General features: G+C 45.0%; 1 protein-coding gene across 4 annotated transcripts in view; it reads left to right on the top strand.

The window, feature by feature from the left end:
- MAN1A2 (mannosidase alpha class 1A member 2) overlaps positions 1 to 25156 on the top strand; it is a 304833-nt gene that overhangs the window by 172466 nt on the left and 107211 nt on the right. For all 4 annotated transcript variants that reach the window (XM_073310578.1, XM_073310569.1, XM_073310564.1 and 1 more), the window contains one exon: positions 12478 to 12572. In XM_073310578.1, coding sequence (XP_073166679.1) covers positions 12478 to 12572 — 95 coding nt within the window. The remainder of the gene's footprint in view (positions 1 to 12477; positions 12573 to 25156) is intronic.

Genomic DNA, 25156 nt, shown 5'->3' with positions numbered 1-25156 from the left:
TCTGCATTTTGACAAACAAATTCCTTCCTTGATTATTTGGCATAGACTGCTCTGAACTGGTAGGAAATTGTTTGCCAGGTATTTCCTTTAGAACTTTGAGAGTTTTGTTGAATACAGTTTTGTAATCCCCTTTGATTTTAACTATGTTTTAAGGATATTGTCCCGTTACAGATAGATATTCTCTCGGAATATACATTTCCAGAATTACTGGCTACTTAATGAAAAGCTTCATGTGGAATTTCTGAACTCATAAATCAGTTCTAGCTTGTTTGGCACAAAGAATGGATTGTCCGGAGAGATAAAGAACTGCTTAAACTAACCCCCCCTCAACCCAGAATTCTTGTTTTTTCTTACAAGGTGGAACTTTGTGGATCATAAAAACTCCAAATTTGATTGATAAGACCAAATAAAGAAACCCCAGCAACAGCAAACAAGTAAAACACTAAAAAAATGCCCTAAATAACAGAACCCTAGTATTGGATAGACGGTCAATCTTTACATATGATACAAGCCTCAAATTGTATGAAATTTACACCACAGCATATTGCTATGTTTAAAAAAATTGTATTATGTAAAAAGAACAAAGCAAACTTTATTCTAGTGGTATTTGCATGAGTGTAGGACGGTGAAGGCTATAGCCATCCTAACAAAGTATTTTCATATATTTTATTTATTAACATCATAAAAGAGATGATTTATCATTTTATTTTCTCTGAACTAGGCTACTTATATTAAATCTACACAGCATCAAAAGTCCGATTATTTATTGTGTTTACGTTTGCTGGCCTCAGATATAAAACTGTTCTTCTATATGATTGTCTTTTTGCATTTTGATAACCATCATCAAAGAGGCATCTCTGTCTGGGTGAGATGATAATAAAATTCAGGAGGATAAATTCACTCTGAAAGCTGTCATTGAAAATAGAGGAATAGGGCTGTGGAATACCTGATAGGCTATTCACAGATAATCAAAACAGTCCTTTTCCAGAAGATTGATATGCAGTGTCTTTTGTTCAGGTTTCTTAAAGAAACTTATGGTGATGCATGCCAGTGAAATGGAATGAACCTTTTTGTTCTACAACTGACTTGACTATGTAAAGTACAGTGGTTCAGTCAGTGAAACAGCATGTGTCATGAACTGTTTACAGACAGCAGGCTTATCTTTCCCTTAGAAGGGGCTTATCTGTACTAACAGTTTAACAAAAAGTTGAAATACAGAGGAGAGAATTACATTGTGGATATCCCATCATATAAAGATTAGATTTCACTGTATTGCCAAGAAATGAGCTCTGTGTTCTTAAGCGGTCTTGAGAGCTCTGTTACTCTCTGATGTGACACCTCCCTACTGGCAATTTCACATTTTTTTCATGAATGTCAGACCCCAGACACACATGCATACAAAACAGTACAGATTGTAATGCCAATCCTTATCCATTTCATATGTACTGGATTTTTCATAAATGGGAATATCGCATAGGAGTAAAGAAATTATATTACCCTATACTTGATACTGGTACAGCCCCTACAGGAATACTGTGTACAGTTAAAAAAAAAAGGAGTACGTGTGGCACCTTAGAGACGAACAAATTTATTTGAGCATAAGCTTTCGTGAGCTACAGCTCACTTCGCTGTAGCTCACGAAAGCTTATGCTCAAATAAATTTGTTCGTCTCTAAGGTGCCACAAGTACTCCTGTTCTTTTTGTGGATACAGACTAATACAGCTGCTACTCTGAAATGTGTACAGTTCAGGCATCCACAATTCAAGAAGGATGTTGATAAATTGGAGAGGATTCAGAGCAGAACCTTGAGAATGATTCATATATTCCAGCCTGAGAAGGGACCCCTGAGATCATCTTGTCGGATTTCCTGTGTGCCACAGGCCATAGAATTTCCTCCAAATAATTCCTAGAGCAGATCTTTTAGAAAAACATCCAATCTTGATTGAAAAATTGCCAGTGATGGAGAGAGATGCACCATAGCCTTTGGTAAAGTGTTCCAATGGTTAATTACCTGGGCTGTTAAAAAACTGTCAAGGCTGAATCCCTACTCTGTCACTCCGAGTGCAGAAGTGGGGCCTGCAAGGATTTTAAAAATCAATACTTGCCAATCCAGGCTTGTATTAAACTCCCAAGGTTACAGCTTTTCTCTGACCATGGCTTGGTAAATGCTGCCACCATCCAAATGCAACAAAACCCGCTTTGAACCCAGGAAGGAGCATTTGGGAATTCCTCCCTGTGGGGTGCCCTCAAGCCCTTTCACCCCATCTCTGGGGAAGAGCTGAAAAAGGAAACAAAGGAAATTAGCTGTGGCTACCAGGTAATCAAACAACATGCACAAACCTCTTAGGACACCAAAAATCCAATCCTCTCCTTAAAGGTAAATTTTATTAAAAACAAAAAGAAAGAAAATACGTCTGGAATTTAGGTTTTTGCTCTATTTTAAAAAGGCAATTCCAAAAATCAAGCACCCAAAATAGCTTTCTTGGGGGTTCAGCTTAAAGGTTACAAGCAAACAAAAGCATCTGGCGTTAGCACAGAGGAGTCCGCAAGCCAATAAGAAATAAAATAATTAACCGTAATCGCATCTAGTTAACATTCTGATCTACTTACACATTGGAGTTCAGATAAGTAGTTCTAGGCATGATCTGATGACTTGTAATTATACCTGGCTTAGCTGCTTATAGCATGGCTGCTGTGACTCTTTAGCCCAGAGAAAACAGACAAAGGGAAAGTCTCTTTCCCAATTTTAAAAAGTTCTACCTTCCCACTGGCTATTTTAGTCAGGTGCCCACTTTTTTTCTTTACCTGGGGGACTTTTTAACCCTTTACCGGTAAAGCAAGTAAAGAACAGTTACCAGGAGGGATTTTACAGCTAACTGGCTGGCTGGTGTCAATCAAAGGGAGCGATCCCCTCACTTTATTTATTACAGGCACCCCAAATCAGCAGGCCAGCCTGGTTCAGGTCGGGTCCACACCGGCTGGGATTTTTTTCCTGGTGGCTTAGGAAACACAGTTAATACGATACATGCACCTCTAATTTTACTAATAATTACATGAAGAACTAAACAGTACTTTTTACATTTTAAGGACTACAATGACGTAGAATACGGGGACATTTTTACCTGGCTGATTCTGGGAAACCTTCCCGGGAGAGAGCATCAGCCACTTTGTTAGAAGCTCCTGAAATGTGTTGTATTTTAAAATCAAAGTCTTGGAGTCTCCACCGAAGGAGTTTCAAAGTCTCCACCTAAGAAGTTTTTTCTTAGTCTCTTTGACTGTGTGAAACCACTTCAGTACAGCATGGTCAGTCTGCAGGTGGAAATGCCGTCCCCAAATGTATGGGCGTAGCTTCTCCAGAGCATATACAATGGTGTAAAATTCTTTTTCTGAGACTGACCAGTAGCTTTCCCTCTCAGAAAGTTTTTTGCTGAGAAACACAACAGGATGGAATTGTTGATCTGATCCTTCCTGCATTAAAACTGCTCCCACGTCACACTTGGATGCATCTGTGGTTACGACGAATAGGTGGTTGAAGTCCGGGGCCCTCAGTACAGGGTCAGATGTAAGGGCTGCCTTAAGCTGGTTAAATCTTTTTGACACTTTTCAGTCAACTGAACGGCATTTGGCTGCTTTTTCCTGGTCAGGTCTGTCAGGGGGTGGCAATTTGGCTGTAGTGTGGTACAAATCGTTGGTAATACTCGACCAAGCCCAAGAAGGATTGGACCTGCTTCTTTGACTTACGGACAGGCCAATTTTGGATAGCATTAACTTTAGCCTGTAGGGGGTTGATAGTTCCTTGACCCACATAGTGTCCAAGGTAGATTACCCTGTTTAAGCCTATGTGACATTTTTTGGCCTTAAAAGTTAATCCTGCCTCCCTTTTGCCCTGGAAGACAGCTTGGAGGTGTTCCAGGTGTTCTACCCATGAGTCTGAGAATACAGTCACATTGTCGAGGTAGGCAACTGCAAATTCCCCAAATCCAGCCAGAAGGTTATCTACCAGTTTCTGGAAAGTGGCAGGTACATTTTGCAGTCCGAAAGGGAGCACATTAAATTCATACAGCCCTACATGGGTGATGAAGGCTGACCTTTCCTTGGCTGGGTCATCTAGCGGCACTTGCCAGTACCCCTTAGTTAAGTCTAAGATGGAGATGAACTGGGCATGTCCCAGTTTCTCCAATAGCTCATGTGTGCATGGCATTGGATAGTTTTCTGGGTGAGTTACAGCATTCAGTTTACGGTAGTCCACACAAAAGTGGATTTTCCCATCTGGTTTGGGAACCAGAACCACTGGAGAGGCCTATGCACTCTCAGAGGGGTGGATTACACCTATCTGTAACATGTCCTTGATCTCCCTTTCTATTGCGGTTTTGGCTTGAGGAGCCATCCTGTAGGGTTGGACTGTAATTGGGCAAGCATCTCCTGTGTCAATGGAGTGGTACGCCCATTCTGTCCATCCTCCTGGATTTGCTGTCGCTGCTTATGCCCCAAAGGTCATGGAAAGGCTCACCTCTTCTACGCCACCATTGCTTTTTCCTTCATAGTAGACTCCTTCAGGCCTCTCAGTGTTGTCTTTCTCCTGGGCTGTAAACTGGAGAAACTTGATTTCTCGGGAATAAAAGGACTTTAGAGAATTAACATGGAATACTTTAGGTTTTAGGGTAGGGTCTGGGAACACTATGAGGTAATTAACAGCTCCCAGGCGCTCTCAGACCATAAATGGCCCCTCCCATGATGCTTCCATCTTATTGCCTGGAGTGTTTTCAGGACCATGACTTGGTCACCTACTCTGAAGGAATGCTCTCTGGCATGTTCATCATACCAGGCCTTTTGCTCTTGTTGAGCATCCTGTAGGTTTTCTCGAGCAAGGGCTAGAGAGTCTTGGAGGGTGTTTTGCAGGTTGGTTACAAAGTCCAAAATGTTAGTTCCTGGAGAAGATGTAACCCCCTCCCACTGTTGCTGTAATGGTTCCTTAACTTCATGGCCATAAACATGTTGAAAGAGTGAAAACCACAAACTGGGATGTGTGTACAGCCCTGTAGGCAAAGAGCAACCGCTGCAACACTAGGTCCCAATCATTGGAGTGCTCGTTCACAAATTTACATATCATGGCCCCCAAAGTTCCATTAAACTTCTCCACTAGACCATTCGTTTGACGGTGGTAAGGGGTGGCAACCAAGTGGTTTACCCCATGAGCTTCCCAAAGATGTTTCGTGGTCCCTGCCAGGAAGTTAATTTCCGAATCCGTAAGGATTTCAGAGGGCCAACCTACCCTGGCAAAAATGTCTGTCAATGCCTGGCTCACGCTTTTAGCCCTGGTGTTGCTTCGAGCTACTGCTTCCGGCCATCGGGTGGCAAAATCCATGAAAGTCAGTATGTACAGCTTTCCTCTGGGTGTCGTCTTAGGGAAAGGACCCAGAATACCCACAGCTACATTCTGAAATGGAACCTCAGTGATGGGGACTGGCTGGAGAGGGGCCTTGACCTGGTCCCATATGCTTTATTTACAGGATTGGAAAGCATGCCTTATAGTGATAGAGTCCAGGAACTGAATAATTTAAGTTTAATCAAGAGCAGGTTAAGGGGTGACTTGATCACAGTTCTAAGGGGAACAAATATTTGATAATGGGCTCTTCTGTATAATACACAAAGGTATAACAAGATCCAGTGTCTGGAAATTGAAGCTAGTACAAATTCAAAGTGCTAATAAAGGCAGCGAGGGTAATTAAGCATGGGAGCAACTTACCCAGAGTTATGGTAGATTCTCAATCACTGGCAATTTTAAAATTCAGATTAGATGTTTTCTAAAAGATATGCTCGAGTTCAAACAAGGGTCACTGTGATCATCTTGTCTCACCTCCTGCATGATCACAGTGATCCCTTCTGACCTCATAGATTCTAAGGACAGAGGGGACCATTGTGATCATCCTGTAGAACACAGACCATGGAATTTCCCTGAAATAGTTCCTGTTTGAACTAAAAACATATCTTTTAGAAAAACTGGTGACCAGTTCGCCTGGCATAATTTGGAGCATATTTGCAACTGCTGTAACTTAAACATGGCTGTCCATGGCCCTAAAGGACTATTTCAGCACCTAAAGGTAGCTGGAACACAGTGGCACTTCGGCAATATCTTCTGTTTCCTTGGCCACACCCCCTACAAGAGCTGCAAGGGTGATGCTGTAGTTCTGTTACAGCTGGTTTGCATCATGGGTATTCCTGAGTGGAGGGGGTAGGACATTGGGAAGTGGGACGTGAGTTTGAGTGGCAGGAGGACTGGGGTAGACTAGGGCAGGGGCACCTGTCAATCCCACATTCTCCCTTCCCATGTCTGTGCCACATATGGGGGACTCCTGCCCCTCCAAGGGGGATGATTCCCCCCTCATATGAGCTAGGTCCAGGATAAAAGAGGTCTTGCTTCTCTGGGGGTGGCTGAGCATGTGCATGAAATAGTGGATGGCTTTACAGAAATGGGTTTCCCTAACTCTGGAGGGGCGATAGATAGCACACACATTCCAATTTTGGCACCAGACCACCTTGCAATGGAGTATATCGATAGGAAGGGGTACTTCTCCGTGGTGTTACAGGCGCTTGTGGATCACCGTGGGCATTTCACTGGCATCAGCATGGGGTGATCCGGGAAGGTGCAAAACGCATGCATTTTCAGAACACTGGGATGTATAGAAAGCTACAAGTGGGGGCTTTCTTTCCAAACCAGAAGATTACAGAGGGAGATGTTGAAATGCCCATAGTGATCCTGGGAAACCCAGTGTACCCCTTACAGCCCATGGCTCATGAAACCTTACACAGGAAACCTGGACAGCAGTAAGGAGCAGTTCAACAATAGGCTGAGTAGGTGCTGGATGACAGTGGAATGTGCCTTTGGCAGTTAAAGGTGCGCTGGCGATGCCTTTATGGCAGGTTAGACCTTAATGAGGATAATATGCCCATTGTCATGGCCGTGTGTTGTACGTTGCATAATCTTTGTGAAGCTAAGAGTAAAAGGTTTGCTTGGGGTGGAGTGTTGAGGCAGACAGCTTGGCAGCTGATTTTGAGCAGCCAGATACCATGGCTATCAGAGGAGCCCAGAGGGAGCAATTTGAATCAGGGAGGCTTTGAGGCAACACTTTGAAAATGAGAACCAGTAATGTATATCTCTATGATTGGTGGTACAATGTTACATTACATGTAGTTTTCCTAGGAAGCAATGGTGACATTTGGGGCCTTACATTCCAGCAAGCACATGAATAAACTGCCTGTGTATGTATTGGTAGTGCCTGCTATCTCAATTTATAGAAAACAGATAAAGTTGACAGGTTTCAGAGTAGCAGCCATGTTAGTCTGTATCCGCAAAAAGAAAAGGAGTACTTGTGGCATCTTAGAGACTAACACATTTATTTGAGCATAAGCTTTTGTGAACTACAGCAGTTTATGGATCCGATGAAGTGAGCTGTAGCTCATGAAAGCTTATGCTCAAATAAATTTGTTAGTCTCTAAGGTGCCACAGGTACTCCTTTTTTTTTCTCAAATAAAGATGAGTTACCATCAAAAAACTTTGCTTTTATTGCACAAAAAACAACACACACAAACACACAAAGATGCTTGATGGGAAAGCAGGTACCAGGGAAGGGCAGACTTTCAACGCTGTGTGTAGGTTCAGCTATCATTATGAAAGTTGTCTGCGGGGGTGGAGCGAAGGGGAAACTGAGAAGTCCCGGAAAGGACTGTGCGGATGGAGTTGGGGGGGGGGAGGAGCTTTGAAAAGAGTTCTGAATGTGCTGCTGGAGAAGGCTGGCATGGAGCTGCTCAGTCTTCAGCATTATTAAGGACTTCAGCATCTGTGTTTGTGCCTTCATGACTTTAATCATCCGCTCAGTAGCATCCTTAACAAACTCATGATTTTCTTTTCTGTTCTGCCTTTCGGTTTCCCTCCACTCCTTTCGTTCCCTTTTCTCTGCACTGGAAGAGTGCAGTACCTCCCAGAACATGTCTTCTTTGCTCTGTCTTGGGCACTTTCTTATCTGGCAGAGACACTCGGCTGGTGTGTATTGGGTGTTCCTGAGGGTCACATCTGCCAAGCACAAGGAACAATGCACAGAAGCATGATTGTTAAATTCACGCACAGCATTGAAACATTTCAGTAAAATACACCTTTTGTAACATAACAATCACTTTCTCACTGACCCTTGGCAAGCACACATCTCTTGCAAACTCCCAAAGCATGGTGAGTACTGAGGGGGAACGCTCCCCATGTGGAAAAGAGCACTCACTCTGCAAGGGTTGTGGTGCAGCCAACTAGGGGGAAAAATCGAAGATTCTTCCATACTTTTCCACAGGCAGAGGTCATTGTAGCAGATGTATCACTGCTAAGGGTAAGCAGGAAAATGAGAGTACATCTACTACGTGCTTATGGCTTCTGCCCTGCTCCCTATGCTGCTTGCCTGTGTGCCGCTTTGGTTCCTGCACAAGTGATTGCTGAATGGCGCTGGAAAGTTCCCTACAATGGGGGAAGTAACAGAGCTGCTCTGCCACGGAACCTTCGGCAGAGGATTGCCGAGAATCTCCAGGAAACTTTCCTGGAGATCTCTCTGGAGGATTCCCATGAGATCTCAGCATGCGTCAACACCCTGTTCCACCATACTGATTAGCTACACAGGGAAATGTCCAGCTCACAGAAGCACAGCCAGCCTTCTACATTTCTATACCCTGCATCCACCTCCACACTACAGAAACCACAGCCACTTACCAGACATCTCCTCTCCTACTTCTTGCTTGTAGGAGAGCAACTAGTGAGACTGGCTAGACACCTCTAGAGTGGTGAACAGTTCCTGGCTGCCTGCTCCACCAGGCGACCCCTCCAGGAGCTCCACATTGTCATCTAACTCCACCTCTTCATCAATGAATTTGTCCTTCAGGTTAGGTCCTCTTTCCACCCCCTCCAGGCCCGCTGAAGTATCCACGGGGCTCTTGGCGGTGGAGATGGGATCGCAACTGAGGATAGTGTCCAGCTCCTTATAGAACCAGCAAGTCTTAGGTGCAGTAATGGAGCAATGGTTTGCCTCCTCGTCTTATGGTACACCTGCCTCAGCTCCTTTATCTTCGCTCTGCACTGCAGCATGTCTCAATCATAGCCCTTTTCACACAAGCCTCAATAAATGTGCCTGTAGGTATCCCAATTCCTATGGCTCAAGTGCAGCTGGGACTGCACAGCCTTCTCTCTCCATATACTGAGCATATCCAGCAGCTCCGCATAGTTCAAGCGGGAGAGCGTTTGCTGTGATAACCAGCCATGGTCACTTGGGAAGATGTGATGAGAGCTCTCCATGCCAAGCAAACTGGAAATGGAATTTCAAAAATTCTAAGGGGGCTTCTAAGTGGGAGGGGCGGATGGTTGTTTACCTGGCTGCAGGGCAGTGGAGTTCAAACTACTGACCAGAGCTGTCACAATGGGCATTGTGGGACACCTGCTGGAGGCCAATTAAAGCGATAAAATCAAGCGTGGTGTCTACACTGGCACTTTGTTGACAAAAATTTAAAGGAAAAAGACTTATGTCTCTTGTCGGGGTGGGTGTATTTTGTTGCCAAAACAGCACATTTTTACTGCCAAAAGTCACATCACATTCCCACTTCATCACAAGTATGCAAATATGCATTATTTCTATGCAGAACTATGTAGGTTTTGTCAGTATCAGGGCATAAGGCTTTTATTACAAAGGATGTTGTCAGCAGTGAGCGGGAATATGAGAGGATTCTAATGCTTTAATTATGGTTAAGAAAAATGTAGGCTGAGATAATATCTTGTGAATAAGTGTAAGGAAGTTGTAAAAAGAAAAGGAGTACTTGTGGCACCTTAGAGACTAACCAATTTATTTGAGCATGAGCTTTCGTGAGCTACAGCTCACTTCATCGGATGCATGCTGTGGAAACTGCAGCAGACTTTATTTATACACAGAGAATATGAAAAAATACCTCCTCCCACCCCACTGTCCTGCTGGTAATAGCTTATCTAAAGTGATCATCAGGTGGGCCATTTCCAGCACAAATCCAGGTTTTCTCACCCTCCACCCCCCCACACAAATTCACTCTCCTGCTGGTGATAGCCCATCCAAAGTGACAACTCTTTACACAATGTGCATGATAATAAAGTTGGGCCATTTCCTGCACAAATCTAGGTTCTCTCACCCCCTCACCCCCCTCCCAAAAACCACACACACAAACTCACTATCCTGCTGGTAATAGCTCATCCAAAGTGACCATTCTCCCTACAATGTGCATAATTAAGGTGGGCCATTTCCAGCACAAATCCAGGTTTTCTCACATCCCCCCCACCCCCATACACACACAAACTCACTCTCCTGCTGGTAATAGCTCACCCAAACTGACCACTCTCCAAGTTTAAATCCAAGTTAAACCAGAACATCTGGGGGGGGGGGGGATAGGAAAAAACAAGAGGAAATAGGCTACCTTGCATAATGACTTAGCCACTCCCAGTCTCTATTGGCCCACCTGATGATCACTTTACATAAGCTATTACCAGCAGGACAGTGGGGTGGGAGGAGGTATTTTTTCATATTCTCTGTGTATAAATAAAGTCTGCTGCAGTTTCCACGGCATGCATCCGATGAAGTGAGCTGTAGCTCACGAAAGCTCATGCTCAAATAAATTGGTTAGTCTCTAAGGTGCCACAAGTACTCCTTTTCTTTTTGCGAATACAGACTAACACGGCTGTTACTCTGAAGTTGTAAAAGGCTGTGAAGTGGTTTTTAAATTGTACACGTTATATTCTTTCTGGGGAGTTGGCTAAGTGTGTGAGTTACACTGGAATCTGGAACCTCCTGATTGTTATAATGCCATGGGCCAGGGTGAGTATGTGCATATTGAGGCATTGTTCAAAGAGCGTAGAGAGAAAGTAGCATGAGCAGCCTTCCCCCCGCACCCCCACCCCGCCTTTAATAGTGTTAGATGGAATCTTGTGGGTGAGAGGGAATGGATTGTAAAAAGAGGTGAAGAGCTGGTACACTTCATCAACTGTGGGGCTGGCAGAGTGTGTGTTAATGGGGCATATTGGGACACTTCTGAAAGAGGGCAAAGTTAAGGTTGCCCATGCAATGTTAACTGCGTGTTTCCTGCTTTTCAAAAGTTTGAATTTTGCTCAACTCAGCATTCTGTAAGGGGACAACATGCCACCAAGCAACCTTAACTCTGTGTTAATTTAGCTTTTTGCCATTGAATACACTTAGACTTTTGTGAAGCATTTGACTCAGTGCCAAAAACATTCTGTTTAAAATATTAATAATTAGTACTCTACAGTATCAATAAAGTACATATTAAATTAATTCAGAACTGGCTGACTTCTCTCAAAAAGTAGTAGTCAATGGGGAATCATCATCAAATGGGGGTGTTTCTAGCAGAGTTTCACAGGGATCAATTTTAGACCTTAACTCTAGGTTAACTAAGTTTTTTTTGCCATTTAATAATACAAAATGGAACAAGCATAGATTCTGGTGTGGTTTCCACAGGTACTGTGACAATGTGACAGGTTCCAGAACCCTGCATAGTGAACCACCATAAATTCAGGTTCTAGAATGCTGCATAAAGATGCAGATTAATTACTGTTGTTAGGTGGGCTTTGTTAGTTAGTTAGAAAATGGTTTGGAATCATTCTTATGTGGCAGAGGGACCTAGACTAGAGACTGAGCAGAATTAATCCTTCAGGGAAGTCAGATTTAGGGAGAAATCTTAGGCTGAGGTTTTTTTAAAGATTGTTTTTGAAGGTGTTTTCAAATACCTAATATTAATTGGGAGATAAGGTGGGTGAGGTGATACGTTGTATTGGACTAACTTCTGCTGGTAAGAGAGACAAGCTTTTGACCTTACACAGAGCTCTTCTTCAGGTCTGGGAAAGGTACTCAGAGTGTTACAGCCAAATACAAGGTAGAACAGATTGTTACGCATGAAGAGTTAACAGGTCGCAAGAGACTATTCAAGGTGAAGTGGGGAGTTAATGGTCTCTGTGACACTCTGAGTATCTTTCCCAGAACTGAAGGCGAGCTCTGTGTAAGCTTGAAATCCTGTGCCTTTCACCAACAGAAGTTGGTTCAATAAAAGCTATTACCTCACCCACCTTGTGCGTCTAATATCCTGGGACCAACATGGTTACAACAGCACTGCAAATAATAGTAATTGGATTTTTTTCATATTCTTCAGTGTGTATCCAAGGAGCAGCATTGCTGAGCATGAAAGCACAAAATTGAAACTTCATGTTCAAATCTTAGTGAAATGTGGAAAGTGAACAAGTAAAAATTAAATCATAAATGTGAAAAGAGAACAGAAAAAACTTTGGTTTTGATCATCTAAAGTTTTCCTAATGGGATCAGGGGGATATATATGTTTTAAAGTGACAATCTCTCTTTAATTTATAGTAAGCTAAAAAACCCCAGGTTTGTTAGAAATTCATCCTTCTGTCTACTGTCACAGGTGTTCAAGCTCAAAGCAGTGCAGCTGGCAGGAAAGCTTCTTCCAGCATTTAACACACCCACAGGCATTCCCTGGGCAATGGTGAATCTGAAAAGGTAACGGATTTTCTTTTGTCATAGTTTTAAACCAAAAATTGTTATGGCACATCTCTGTCCTTTCTAAGTAGAAGAAGTGTGTAAGATACAGGGCGAAGTGATATTCACTACACTTGAGAGTAAATATACTAGGAGCCTGAAGACTCTGCCTCATGTGCATTAACATTAACTGTAGCAGATTGTGACTGCTCTCATTTTGCATATGAAGATTCAGCCCACTGTAGCTCCATGTCCATTATGTAATGCTATGAATTGGTCTAGAACCTGTAGTCAAAAGGGGCACATGAACATTATATAATGGGACCTGCAGTATCTGTAGGCCACACCTGGTCCAGGCAACATAGTTAAACTCCATGAGCTTCATGTGTTGTGTGGGCTGTGTGCTGGCCACACCTTTCTCAGCAGAAGTTCAAAATACTTGTAAAGATGAAGGGACTTATTATCCAGTCAATCATATCAGTTTCACACTGATATAAATCTACTGATTTAGTGGAGTTACTCCTGATTTACATTGGTATAACTGGAAGAAGAGTCTTGACTGATGGTTACGTATAATGTCCTTCTCTGACTAAGTCATCTCACGTTTATATTTTTAAATTACATTTTCAATTAACATTTGTATGTACTTTATTTATTTCTTGTGCAGCACCCTGGGTTTCACAGTCATTATTCCAGTTTAATGTAGCCTCTAAACATTCTAAATTCTAAGATGACTACATTAAGAGGGAGCTAAGTTTGAGAGTACATAAAAGTAATTTAGGGTAAAGTATATTACAGAGATGTTTGTAATTATCCCAAAACAAAGCACTATAAATCCAGGAAATTCAGATATGTTAAGGTATGGATATCCAAACATGTTAAGGTATGGATATGAACAATTTAGGGCACCCAAATAACCGTAACTCTACCCCATGACACCACACAGTGAGCATATGATTAAGGCATTTTAATATTTCTGATTTCAGATTAAATCAAACTGATTTTTAAAGACACATTAGATTTTGTTCTTTCTCTTTTGTTTTCCTCCTTTATTTCTTCAGGATGAAGTTAAGGTTGTTTGGATGCCCTATAGCAGGGGTTCTCAACCTTTTTCTTTCTGAGGGCTCCTCAACATGCTATAAAAACTCCAGGGCCCAGCGGGGGTGGAAGAGGGAGATTCGGGACTCCGGGCCAGGAGTGGGACCCTTAGACATGCATAAGTGTAGGTTGACTTCTATTTTGGGGTGGCAAGGGCTGGCAGGGCTCAAGCCAGCTCCGCACAGCAGGGTCCAGGGAGGAAGCACCACCTCCACTCCCTGACTCAACTCAGCAGGCCACCAACCCTGTCTGGGTTGTGGAGGGATGCAACCAAAACATATAACTCAAAGGGAGGACTCAGCTCAAAAAGTTTGAAAACCGCTTAGGGTGCAGGCAAGGGGTAGCTGGGGACTGTGTGCAGTGAGGGGTGTAACGCAGGGTGCAGCCAGGGGGTAGCTAGGGGCTGTTGGTGGGCAGGGGGGTAACTAGGGGCTGTGTGCAGGCAGGGGGGTAGTTCAGGTTGCAGGGAGATGGGTAGCTAGGGAATGGTGTGCTAGGAGGGCTATGCTAGGAGGACTTCCTCTGTGGTGGCTGCTCCCCAAGGGCTCTGCTGGCCCGAGAGCCAGGTCCCCCGCCCAGGCAGGTCTTATAGGCTGCATGAGCAGTCAAAGGGGGCTGGGAGTTGAGGAGCAGCTGCAACCCTGGCCACCAGCAGCAGACGGGAATGTCATGGCTGCCTGCTCCGTGGCACCACCAGCCAGAGAAGCAACTGCCCCCCACAGCCTGGCTTCAGCTTCCCCTTTGTCTACGTCCTGGCTGGAGGGCAGAGCTTGAGGAGGACTGGGGGAGAGGAGAAGGTGAGGGAGTGGAGCTGCCCCTGTGACTGCCCCACTCTGGGTAAGGCAGTGTAGTTTTGGGGGGGCAACACCCTTGTGCCCCCTTAACTCTTCCCATGGGCTCAGGGCCTGTGCCTGAGTCAGGGATTGAGCCCCACCGATTCTGGCTTCAGCCTGAGGTGGAGTGCACTTGGGCTCGGGGCTTCAGCCCTGCGCTGCTTGCGGCTTCAGCCCCGGAGCAGGGGCCCGGCTGCCAGCTTCAGCTCGTGGAGAGGGTGGGGCACTGCGGCTCATGGTTTCGGCCCCACAGCTCCTGGCTTCAGCTCTGCGGGGGAAGGCACGGAGAATGGGGGTGCGCTGGGACTTGGAGCACCAGGTTTCAGCCACGGACCCCAGTTGAGAACCAATGCCCTATGGTTCATTTCCATACCTTGCAATTTTTTTAGCACTTTGAACTTAGAAATTTAACTCTGAATTTCCTGGGTTTGTAATGTTTGGGGTTGGGATAATAACAACATCTCTGTAATATATTTTACCCTAAATTACTGTCAAGCATTGTGAACCTTAACTCCACGTTCACATCATTTTTGTCTGGGAATTTCCATATGGGTGTTTATGATTGTTTTTTGAAATTATTAAAAATTTCAACATGAATGCTGAACAACAAACTCAAAAGTAATGATTCTCTGAGATTCATCTAATGATCTGTAGTTATGTCATATCAACTGGAAATCATTAAAAATGTGTAACTGTTAGAGTCTGATTCACTGGTACACTTTGGCTGCTTTAGGCTGCTCTGGAGCAACACAAAGTAGCCAGAGCATACTGGCCAGTTAAACTAGGTTTACAGCTGCTTTGCATTGCACGAGCAGTGCAAGTCAGCAGGAGATATATCCCTTTTTCTTCCTCCCTACTGTTCTCTATACTCCCCTGCACACAAAAGTCCTAGCTTCTGTCCACTGTTCATACACACTGCAAGTTTTCTATTCCCTCTTGTCCTCTCTGTTAAGTAGATCTGGAGCAGTGGGTGACAGTTTTAAAATAAATATTTCAGATTAATAGTTATTTTTGCTGTCATTTTCATAACTGAAAATGTATCTGTCATCAGAGGCTGAAGAATAAAATCTCCCTAACAGAAACATATGACGAGTCACATTTCAAAATGGCCGCCATTTCCCATTGTCTTTAATAGGCCTGAGGCCACAGGCTACCTTTTGTTAAGATGCCTTCTTACAAAACAGGTACTGGCTCCCATTGTTTCCTGTGGAAGTGAAACCAAGGTGTCTTCATAGAAGATGGTGTCTCCCTATGCTATCAGGAAATGGAGGAGAGGATTATGAAAAGTCGGTGAATGGAGAGAGTGGCCATTTTGGCTAAGCACAGCATGTGGCCTCAATCCCATTGAGAACAGTAGGAGATAGCAGCCATTCTGAAAGAGGGGAGTTCACTGTCAAATTTTCTGAAGTAGAACGAGAAACTGTCATTTATGAAAATAATGGCAAAAGTGATCAACCAAAAAAGAAAAACAAAAAACACTGCTTTCAAATACAGGCAACATAAAATTTCAGTTAGTTTTAACTGTATTTTGGAGTTTGAAGAGTTTGCATTTTTCCATTATTGTTAGCTCAACCAAAAGTAATGGGCTTGGTGACATTCTGAGTGACATTCTATCACTGTGCTATGCAGGAGGTCAGAGTAGATGATCAAAATGGTCACTTCTGGCCTTAAAATCTATGAATTATTCTAGATATTAAAAAGAAGTCAGACAACTGATAATAAATTTCTTAAAGAACCCATTTTAATTAATTTCAGTTAATAAACTTATTCATTAACTTATAAATGCTAAGGGCTTGTCTACACAGGAAAGTTTTTTCCATATAGATAAACTTCAGGTTTTCATCATAAACTCCCTTACATTGACACACAAAAGTTCTTTTTTTGATTAGCTGGCATCTTATCCCACTTTAATTGGGAAGCAACCTAACTCTTAGGCCTGGTCTACACGACAAGTTATGTTGATATAAGGAGTCTTGCTTCAACCCAGTTGTGCATGTGTCTACATTTAGATTTGTCTCCGACTGAGTAAGTGGCCTGTTATTCCAACGTGGTGTTGAGCCAAGGTTTATGTACAGAGGTTGGCACGGCACACATGTAGACACTGCATTACCTTTGTCAACCCTAACGGTCCTCCAGCAGTTGTCCCACACTAACTGCTCTGGTCACCATTGTGAACTCCACTGCCCAGGGGTCACGTAGACTGGAAGCCAACCTCACTTTTAAAGCCCTGTGGATTTTTGAAATTCTTATTCCTGATTGCCTAGCTTGGAGAGCATACCTAGCAGCTCTCCGCTGTTGTGTGCAACTGCCTAGCTGACCATGCCAGCTACACACTACAGATGTGCTCCAGCCTGGAGGAGACACGATATATTGGAATTCCTGGGCCTGTGGGGAGAAGAGGCTGTGTTCAGGGTATGCAGGAGAAGTGGTATGATGGACCAGCAGCAGTGCTGCGTGAAAGCCAAGGAGCTTGAGCAGGCATACCAGAAGACCAGGGAAGCCAAAAAACAATTAGGTGTCAAGCCACAGACCTGCCATTTTGCAACGACCTGCATGCCATACTCGGTGGAGAGCTTCACCCACCCACCCATCACAACACTGTCAATATCTCCAAGGAGCCCAAGTCGCAAGTCTCTGCTGTGAACAGAAAGGAGGATGGGGGTGGACAAGGAAGAGGAGGAGGATGGGGGACAGGCAACTGGATCCAGCTGGACAGCAAGCTAGGACCTGTTTTTTACGCCACTGCAGACCAGCCAGTCCTGCCAATAGAGAGCATGGGCAAGTCCAGTGCAGGGGAAGGAACCTCAGGTAAGCATGTACATAAATTTTCCATTCCAGGGATGGCCCCCTCAAAATAGCAGGACACAGCTTTTGACTTTTCATTAATTTACTCATACTAGAAGAACCAAGAGAAGTAGAGTTGCTATCTGCTTTTCCATTCCCTCTAGAGTTAGGTGCAGGGAGACAGAGCATGCAGACCAGTTTGTTTATGTATACAGGGGTGTCCCTTGAATCCTTCTGAGCGATCTCTATGAAATTTTCACAGAGATTCTCTGTTATACTTTGCCAAAGGGTTCTAGGGATGGCAGCCTTATTTCTTCCTCTGTGGTAAGATGATTTCCCACAGCACTCAGTGATAACATTGGCAGGCACCATTGCAATACACAGCCTAGCAGTATACGGACAGAAGTAGCTTCAGGATGCCAGCAGCAGCTGTGTTCTCTATGCCTTTGTTACCATTAGGAGTGAGATATCAGCTAAAATCACCACCACCTGTGGGAAAAGGTGCCAGTATTCAGTGCCAATGCCCTGTGTTAGTAGTTTTATGCAACCGAGAAATTCTCTCCTCATTTCCCTAATCTCTAGTGGGCCATACTTACCGTGACTGATGCTGTGACTGGTGCCATACACAAGCAATCCCAACCGGAAGTGAAAATGAACTTGTAGTTCTTGAAGCTTTAGGGGAGCAAGGGGAGCAAGTTCTGCATCTTAAATTTCAGTTTCCATAGGGACTATACTGACAGCGGTAACTTTATGTGTTTATCTGCAGCTGCTGCAGCCTTGAGGGTCTTCCTCTCCACACCTGCAGAATGCCTGACCCAGATAAGGAGGAGAAAGAAGAAGACTTGGGGTGACGTTCACTGAGCTTCTTCAAGCCAGTGCTGCACTGGATTTTGAGCACAGGGACTGCAGGATGAACATTGGGGACAGCCTGGAGAAGGAAAGAGTGGAGAGGAGGAAGGTGCAGGAAAAGGAGAGGGAGATGCACCAGGACATAATCAGGCTTCTCAGGCAGCAAACACAGATACTGCAGACTCTGGTGGACCCGCATTTTGAGAATCCCATGCTCGCCTCCCTCTGTAGCCCATTGAGAACTCAATATCGGGACCTTCCTATATCCCCTGTCCCCTTCAACATCCCACATGGCATCCAGGACTGCCTCACTATCTCTACCACTCCACTCTGCGGGACACTGAAGACAATCACAGCTTCACATACACTTACCTGTGAAAGTGATGGTTGGTGTAGATGTAGCTGAAATAGGCATGAATGTTCTTTCCCCTTCATAAGTTCTGTTCTGTTCATTTAAGTTTCAGTAAGTTTATTTTAAATATATTTATTTTAAAATTTCAGTTTATTTTTTTTCACTGAATTCTTGTACAAAATAAATGTCTGTTATTTAAAACATAACTCTTTTTTATTTGTTTGCAACATCTACTACCAAGTGCTTAACAGGTATGAAAGCAACCAGGTACTTGTTACTGACAATGTGACACAACTCATAGAATAAGCCATAAACAAAATTAATAGATGTATTGACAGTGTTATGTTTCTGTATGTACAGCAATTACTGCATGATTCCTATTAGGCCACAAAAGAGCAGGGCCGGATAGAGTACAGTACAACAAAATGCATTACATGGCTTACTGTAAAAATGGCCTTTCAAAACCCGCCCTGAGCTTTGAGCTCTTCTAATAGCTCTTGTGTCTGCCTGTTCAAACTCAGCAGACAGCCATTCCACAGCTACGCTCTACCCAGGCAGAAAGGTTTCCCCCTTTGCTTCACAGATATTATTCAGGACACAGCAGGTAGCTATGATCATTGGGATATTTTTCTCACTGAGGTCCAATCTTGTGAGTAAACAATGCCAGAGTCCCTTCAGTCCACCAAACGCACATTTAACTGTCATTCTGCACCTGCTAAGCCAGAATTTGAATCGTTCCTTGGTGTTGTCAGGATGGCTGGTGTGCAGCTTCATAAACTAGGGGAACACTGGGTAGGTTGGGTCGTGTATCATTTTTGGCAATTCATAGAATCATAGAATCATAGAATATCAGGGTTGGAAGGGACCCCAGAAGGTCATCTAGTCCAACCCCCTGCTCGAAGCAGGACCAATTCCCGGTTAAATCATCCCAGCCTGGGCTTTGTCAAGCCTGACCTTAAAAACCTCTAAGGAAGGAGATTCTACCACCTCCCTAGGTAACGCATTCCAGTGTTTCACCACCCTCATAGTGAAAAAGTTTTTCCTAATATCCAATCTAAACCTCCCCCACTGCAACTTGAGACCATTACTCCTTGTTCTGTCATCTGCTACCATTGAGAACAGTCTAGAGCCATCCTCTTTGGAACCCCCTTTCAGGTAGTTGAAAGCAGCTATCAAATCCCCCCTCATTCTTCTCTTCTGCAGGCTAAACAATCCCAGCTCCCTCAGCCTCTCCTCATAAGTCATGTGTTCTAGACCCCAATCATTTTTGTTGCCCTTCGCTGGACTCTCTCCAATTTATCCACATCCTTCTTGTAGTGTGGGGCCCAAAACTGGACACAGTACTCCAGATGAGGCCTCCCCAATGTCGAATAGAGGGGAACGATCACGTCCCTCGATCTGCTCGCTATGCCCCTACTTATACATCCCAAAATGCCATTGGCCTTCTTGGCAACAAGGGCACACTGCTGACTCATTTCAACATTCCCAATAGTAATCCGCCAGTTGGGAAAGAAAGTCCCTCCTTGCAGCTTTCTGAAAAGTCCTGTGTTCCCTTCCATGACCAGTCCTCTCTTATGTGGGTGAAGCATCCTCAGTGATCCACCAATGTACTCTGTGGCAAGGCGGTCTAGTGCCTAAATAGGGATATCCATGCTGTCTGTCACTCCGCTACAGTTGAGGAACCCCACTGCTGCAAATCCATCCACTATGTCTTGCAAATTGCTGAGAGTCACAGTCCTATGTAGCAGGAGGTGATTAATGGCTCTGCATATTTGCATGACAATGGCCCCTCAGTGGATTTCCCAACTCCAAATAGATTTCTGACTGACCTGTAGCATTCTGGCATTGCAAATTTCCCCAGTGCGATCGCCACTTGCTTCTCTGCTGTTAGTGCTACTCTCATTCTGGTGTCCCTGCACTGGAGGTTGGGGCGAGCTTGGAACACAGATCCAGGAATGTTGCCTTGTGCATCTGAAAGTTCTGCATCCAGTACTCATCATCCTAAGCCATTGTTATAAATGCGATGCCTCTGATCCGTGTTAGTTTCTCAGGCCTAGAAGTGGCTCTCCACCATCTACAGCTGCTCTGTGAACACCAACAACAATTTTGAATTGGTTCTCGCTATGTCCCATAGCAACGTGTCCTCCATGTTCCCCACTGATTCGGTTCTTCTGTGGCTCTGCAAATACTGCAGGATTGTGCACCCTGTGCTTGCAATGCTCATGACAATAATGCAGAGCTGGTAAGGCTCCATGCTTCTGTGAGAGATGGCAGATAGTGATGAGGGCTATGCAGGTTTGTGGGATTTTGAAAAAAGGTGTGAAAATTATGGGATACAGATCACATTGTGGGATGGAGACTTTGCATGTTGGGAAGTTGACCCCAGGCTCCCAGTCATCCCGGCACAACTCATTTTGGCACCATCATGAGTTACCAAAACTTCCCAAATGACTGGATTCACAGTTTTCAGAGTAACAGCCGTGTTAGTCTGTATTCGCAAAAAGAAAAGGAGGACTTGTGGCACCTTAGAGACTAACCAATTTATTTGAGCATAAGCTTTCGTGAGCTACAGCTCACTTCACCGGATGCATACTGTGGAGACTGCAGAAGACATTATATACACAGAGACCATGAAACAATACCTCCTCCCACCCCACTCTCCTGCTGGTAATAGCTTATCTAAAGTGATCACTCTCCTTACAATGTGTATCATAGCTTATCTAAAGTGATCACTCTCCTTACAATGTGTATCATACACATTGTAAGGAGAGTGATCACTTTAGATAAGCTATTACCAGCAGGAGAGTGGGGTGGGAGGAGGTATTGTTTCATGGTCTCTGTGTATATAATGTCTTCTGCAGTCTCCACAGTATGCATCCGATGAAGTGAGCTGTAGCTCACGAAAGCTTATGCTCAAATAAATTGGTTAGTCTCTAAGGTGCCACAAGTACTCCTTTTCTTTTTGGATTCACAGTGGGATTCGTGCCCATGGTGCACTGCACTGTGCATTGGTACAAGCACTCCTGGTGAGTACATGCACCACCGACACAAGGAGCCAGGTATGCACACATATAGGCGATGTACTAACTGCAGAGGCTTTAGGCCGACATAATTTGCTCAAAATAAGTTTGTAGTGTAAATGTGGCCTTATTTCAGAATGTTACATGGTTTGTGTGGAAGCATCCCTATTTTGGATTAACTCTGCTGTTTCAGGCAGTCCTCCCTCTGCTATCCCACACTGCGTTGCTTCACACCTGCACTAGCCTATCTGTTTACTTGTATGCCCTCTACTACTCCAGGTTCATCTTGGCTGGATTTCACCTCCATGTTTAAATGCTGGCACAAATCTAGGGGTGCCCCTTTGAAATTTCAGCTTGTGAGAAGTTCACACTTTTGGACTCTCATATCCATTATAGCAGCCATGTGCAGTGTCTTCATATGGTTCTGTCTTCATTGGCCACTGGGGAAAAGAGCATGTTCAGGCCCATATTAACAGCAAATGCAGGAGAAGTCTCAGAGCCATGCCAAAGCAAAGGAACTCCAATAGAATTATAAAAATGCTAGGGACAAAAGTAAGACCTCTGATAATGTTCCCACTACTTGCACCTACTATGAGAAAATGGACTGTATTTTTGCCAAGGATGCCACCACCAAACTCTGACATGGGATTCTGGACAAGTTGACCAGAGTATCAGAAGGTGCCCAAGGCATCATGGAAACCAACCAAGAGGTGATTCCTCCGGACCACCAAGATCACTTCAGCATGCCAGACTCTGAGACTGAAAAATTTCGTTGCTATTCAGCTCCTCACTAATAACATCAATCCCTAATATCATGATTGTTACACAAAGCATATCCATTGCATTCCTTTCCTTGGTTACAGTACATTAATTTTCCTGTACTACATGCTGGCCGCAAAGTAGGAGCACAATGCATCATTGAGCCTAGTTGCCTAACTAGTTGGGCCATGTTGCAGAGGCACGCTCTCTTGGCTGTTCACACATTCAGAAAGTCTCTCCACCTTTGCCTCCCAGCCCTTGGTGAGACTCTCTCCTTTGCTCTCACTGATGTTGTGCAAAATGCTGCAAGTGTCTATCACACAAGGCAGATATTGCTCAGAAGCCTCCAGCCTTGACATGAGACACTGCCACTTTTTCTTCAGTCTACCATATGCAGACTTCATATGTCATTCTGCAGCTACTCAGGTTATAGTTAAACAGCTCCTTTCCCCTATTCAAGTTTGCAGTAAAGAATTTCATAAACCAGCGTGATGGGGAAAGGCCAGATGGCTATAGAAAAGTAGTGGGAGATAGATATATTAGCTCCAGACTAAACAAATCCCTGGTACCAGGATAAGTTAAATGGCAGCTGCTCCAGGCCAATTAAGACACCTGGGGCCAATTAAGAACTTACCAGAAGGCAGGGAGAACACTAGGTTGATTGGGACACCTGAAGCCAATCAGGGACTGACTGAAACTAGTTAAAAGCCTCCTAGTTAGTCAGGTGGGTGCGGATGTCAGGAGGTGTGGGAGGAAGTTGTGCTGTTGGAGAGGCTGAGTAGTACACACCATATCAGGCACCAGGAAGGAGGCCCTGAGGTAAGGGTGAAGTGGAGCCTGAGGAAGTGGGGACTGCTGTGGCAAAGTAGCCCAGGGAATTGAATGTGTCATGTTTCTAAAAGGTCAGCTACCATAGCTGATACTATTAGGGTCCCTGGGTTGGAGTCCGGAGTAGAGGGCGGGCCCGGGCTCCCCTGTTTCCCCCCTCCTCCTCCCCAATTAATCACTGAGACTGGGAGACAACAGAGAATGTGCAAGGGAGGATAGCTTCTAGCTTCTCCTCACCTCCCTCATTGGCTTATGATGAAAATGGCTCAGTAGACTGTGACCCTTGTCTCTAGAGAGAGAAGAGTTACGTGGAGGGTCACTGTGAGCCTCTGAGGCTAGCGAAATCCTCCAGGAAACGCGGGACCCACGGAGACAAGGACAGAGCTTTGTCACAACTGGTGTGAAAAGTGGGATTTCGTTCACAACGTGGCGGAAGAAAGAGGTTTAAAAAAAAAGTGCACTGGGGTTTTGGATTTTTTTTTGTTTTGGTTTGTTTGTTTGCTTTGTATCACAATGGAGGAAGTGGTAAGAGCTCTGGTACAAGCCACGGCAGCCCAGCAGGAGGCCACCTGGGTTCAGGCAATGGCGCAACAGGAGTCTATGTGGCTACAGCAGGAAACCAATCAATTATTGATGAGCCAGGCAACCCAAGATCATGCCTTCTTGAGAGAGGTGGTGGACCAGCTGAAGATCCTCACCACCCAGGCCCAGGGATCCAGTGGGACGCGAACCCTGAGGGCCACTGGTTGTCTTCGAAAGATGACGTCAAGAGATGACATAGAGGCATATCTCCTCTCATTGAAAAGGACTCCTCAGCATGAGGTGCGGCCCCAGGAGCAGTGGGCCAGCATTCTCACCCCTTTTTTGTGGGGAGAGGCCCAGAAGGCCTACTTTGACTTGCCTCCACAGATGCCACTGACTATACCCGTCTGAAGTCACAGATCCTAGCACGATCAGGGGTGACAGCAGTGGTAAGGGCCCAGAGGTTCCATGAGTGGAAATACCAGGAGAACAAACCCCCGAGGTCCCAGCTATTCGACCTCATACATCTCGCACAGAAGTGGTTACAGCCCGAAGTGTGCAGCCCAGAGGAGATTTTGGAGACCCTGGTCATGGACCATTACATGCAGGGACTGCCGCCAGATGTCCACAAATGGGTAGGCCAGAACAATCCGTCCACGTACGACGAGATGATCACGCTGGTAGAAAGATGGATGACAGCCAGAGAACTGACCCGACTACCCAAGGAAAGCCCCTTTCGAAGCAAGCACCCAACCCCAACCCTGAAAGGTTGGGCAGCCAAACCCCAGGGAGTCCTAGGTGGAAGAAGTTGGGGGCTGAAAACCAGCGGGGACACCAGAAGGAAGGCATTGGCCTGAGTGGGGGGAACCCCGGGACTAAACCCCCTAACCGCCAGGATAGGGGAGTGATTAGAAGCAATTATAGATGTTATGCATGTGGGGAGTGGGGACACATAGCAGCACAGTGTCCCAGCACCGAGGAGCCTATGCAATGTAACTGGGGGATTGGGAGGTCCCATGCTCCCTTATCCACCTTGTGGGGGTCTCATTAGCACCGCATAATTACACCAGGCCAGTGAGGATAAATGGAGCAGAGACTACAGCGCTTGTGGACTCTCGGAGTGGTATCACCCTCATGTCAGGTAAGCTGGTAAAAAGTAGTCAGCTGCTACAAGCCAAACATGTAGCAGTGACGTGCGTACATGGGGCTGTGAGCCATTACCCCACAATCCTGGTGGAGATAGAGGTTCAGGGGAATCCCATTGAGGTGACTGTGGGAGTAGTTCCTAAACTCCCATATCCTGTAGTCATTGGGAGGGACTATCCAGGGTTTGATAATTTGCTCCCCCCGGAGAGGCTGGAGGGAGGTGGGGATACGGAGGACAGCGACTCATCACCGGGGGAATGTCAACCCCTGATGTTGGCTGAGATTTCTCAGGATCTGTTCTCAGCCCCGCAAAAGACCCGGAAGACAAAAAAAGAGAGGAAGGCCGCGAGAGCCTTGGAAACCCGGATCCTGACCCAGGGCCAGAAGACCTCCCAAGTAGGCAGATGGGTGCGA

Source organism: Lepidochelys kempii, chromosome 1 (assembly GCF_965140265.1).
Source record: "Lepidochelys kempii isolate rLepKem1 chromosome 1, rLepKem1.hap2, whole genome shotgun sequence".
Lineage (NCBI taxonomy): Eukaryota > Metazoa > Chordata > Testudines > Cheloniidae > Lepidochelys > Lepidochelys kempii.
Note: the sequence above shows the minus strand (reverse complement) of the source record. Positions and strands in the feature narration are given on the sequence as shown.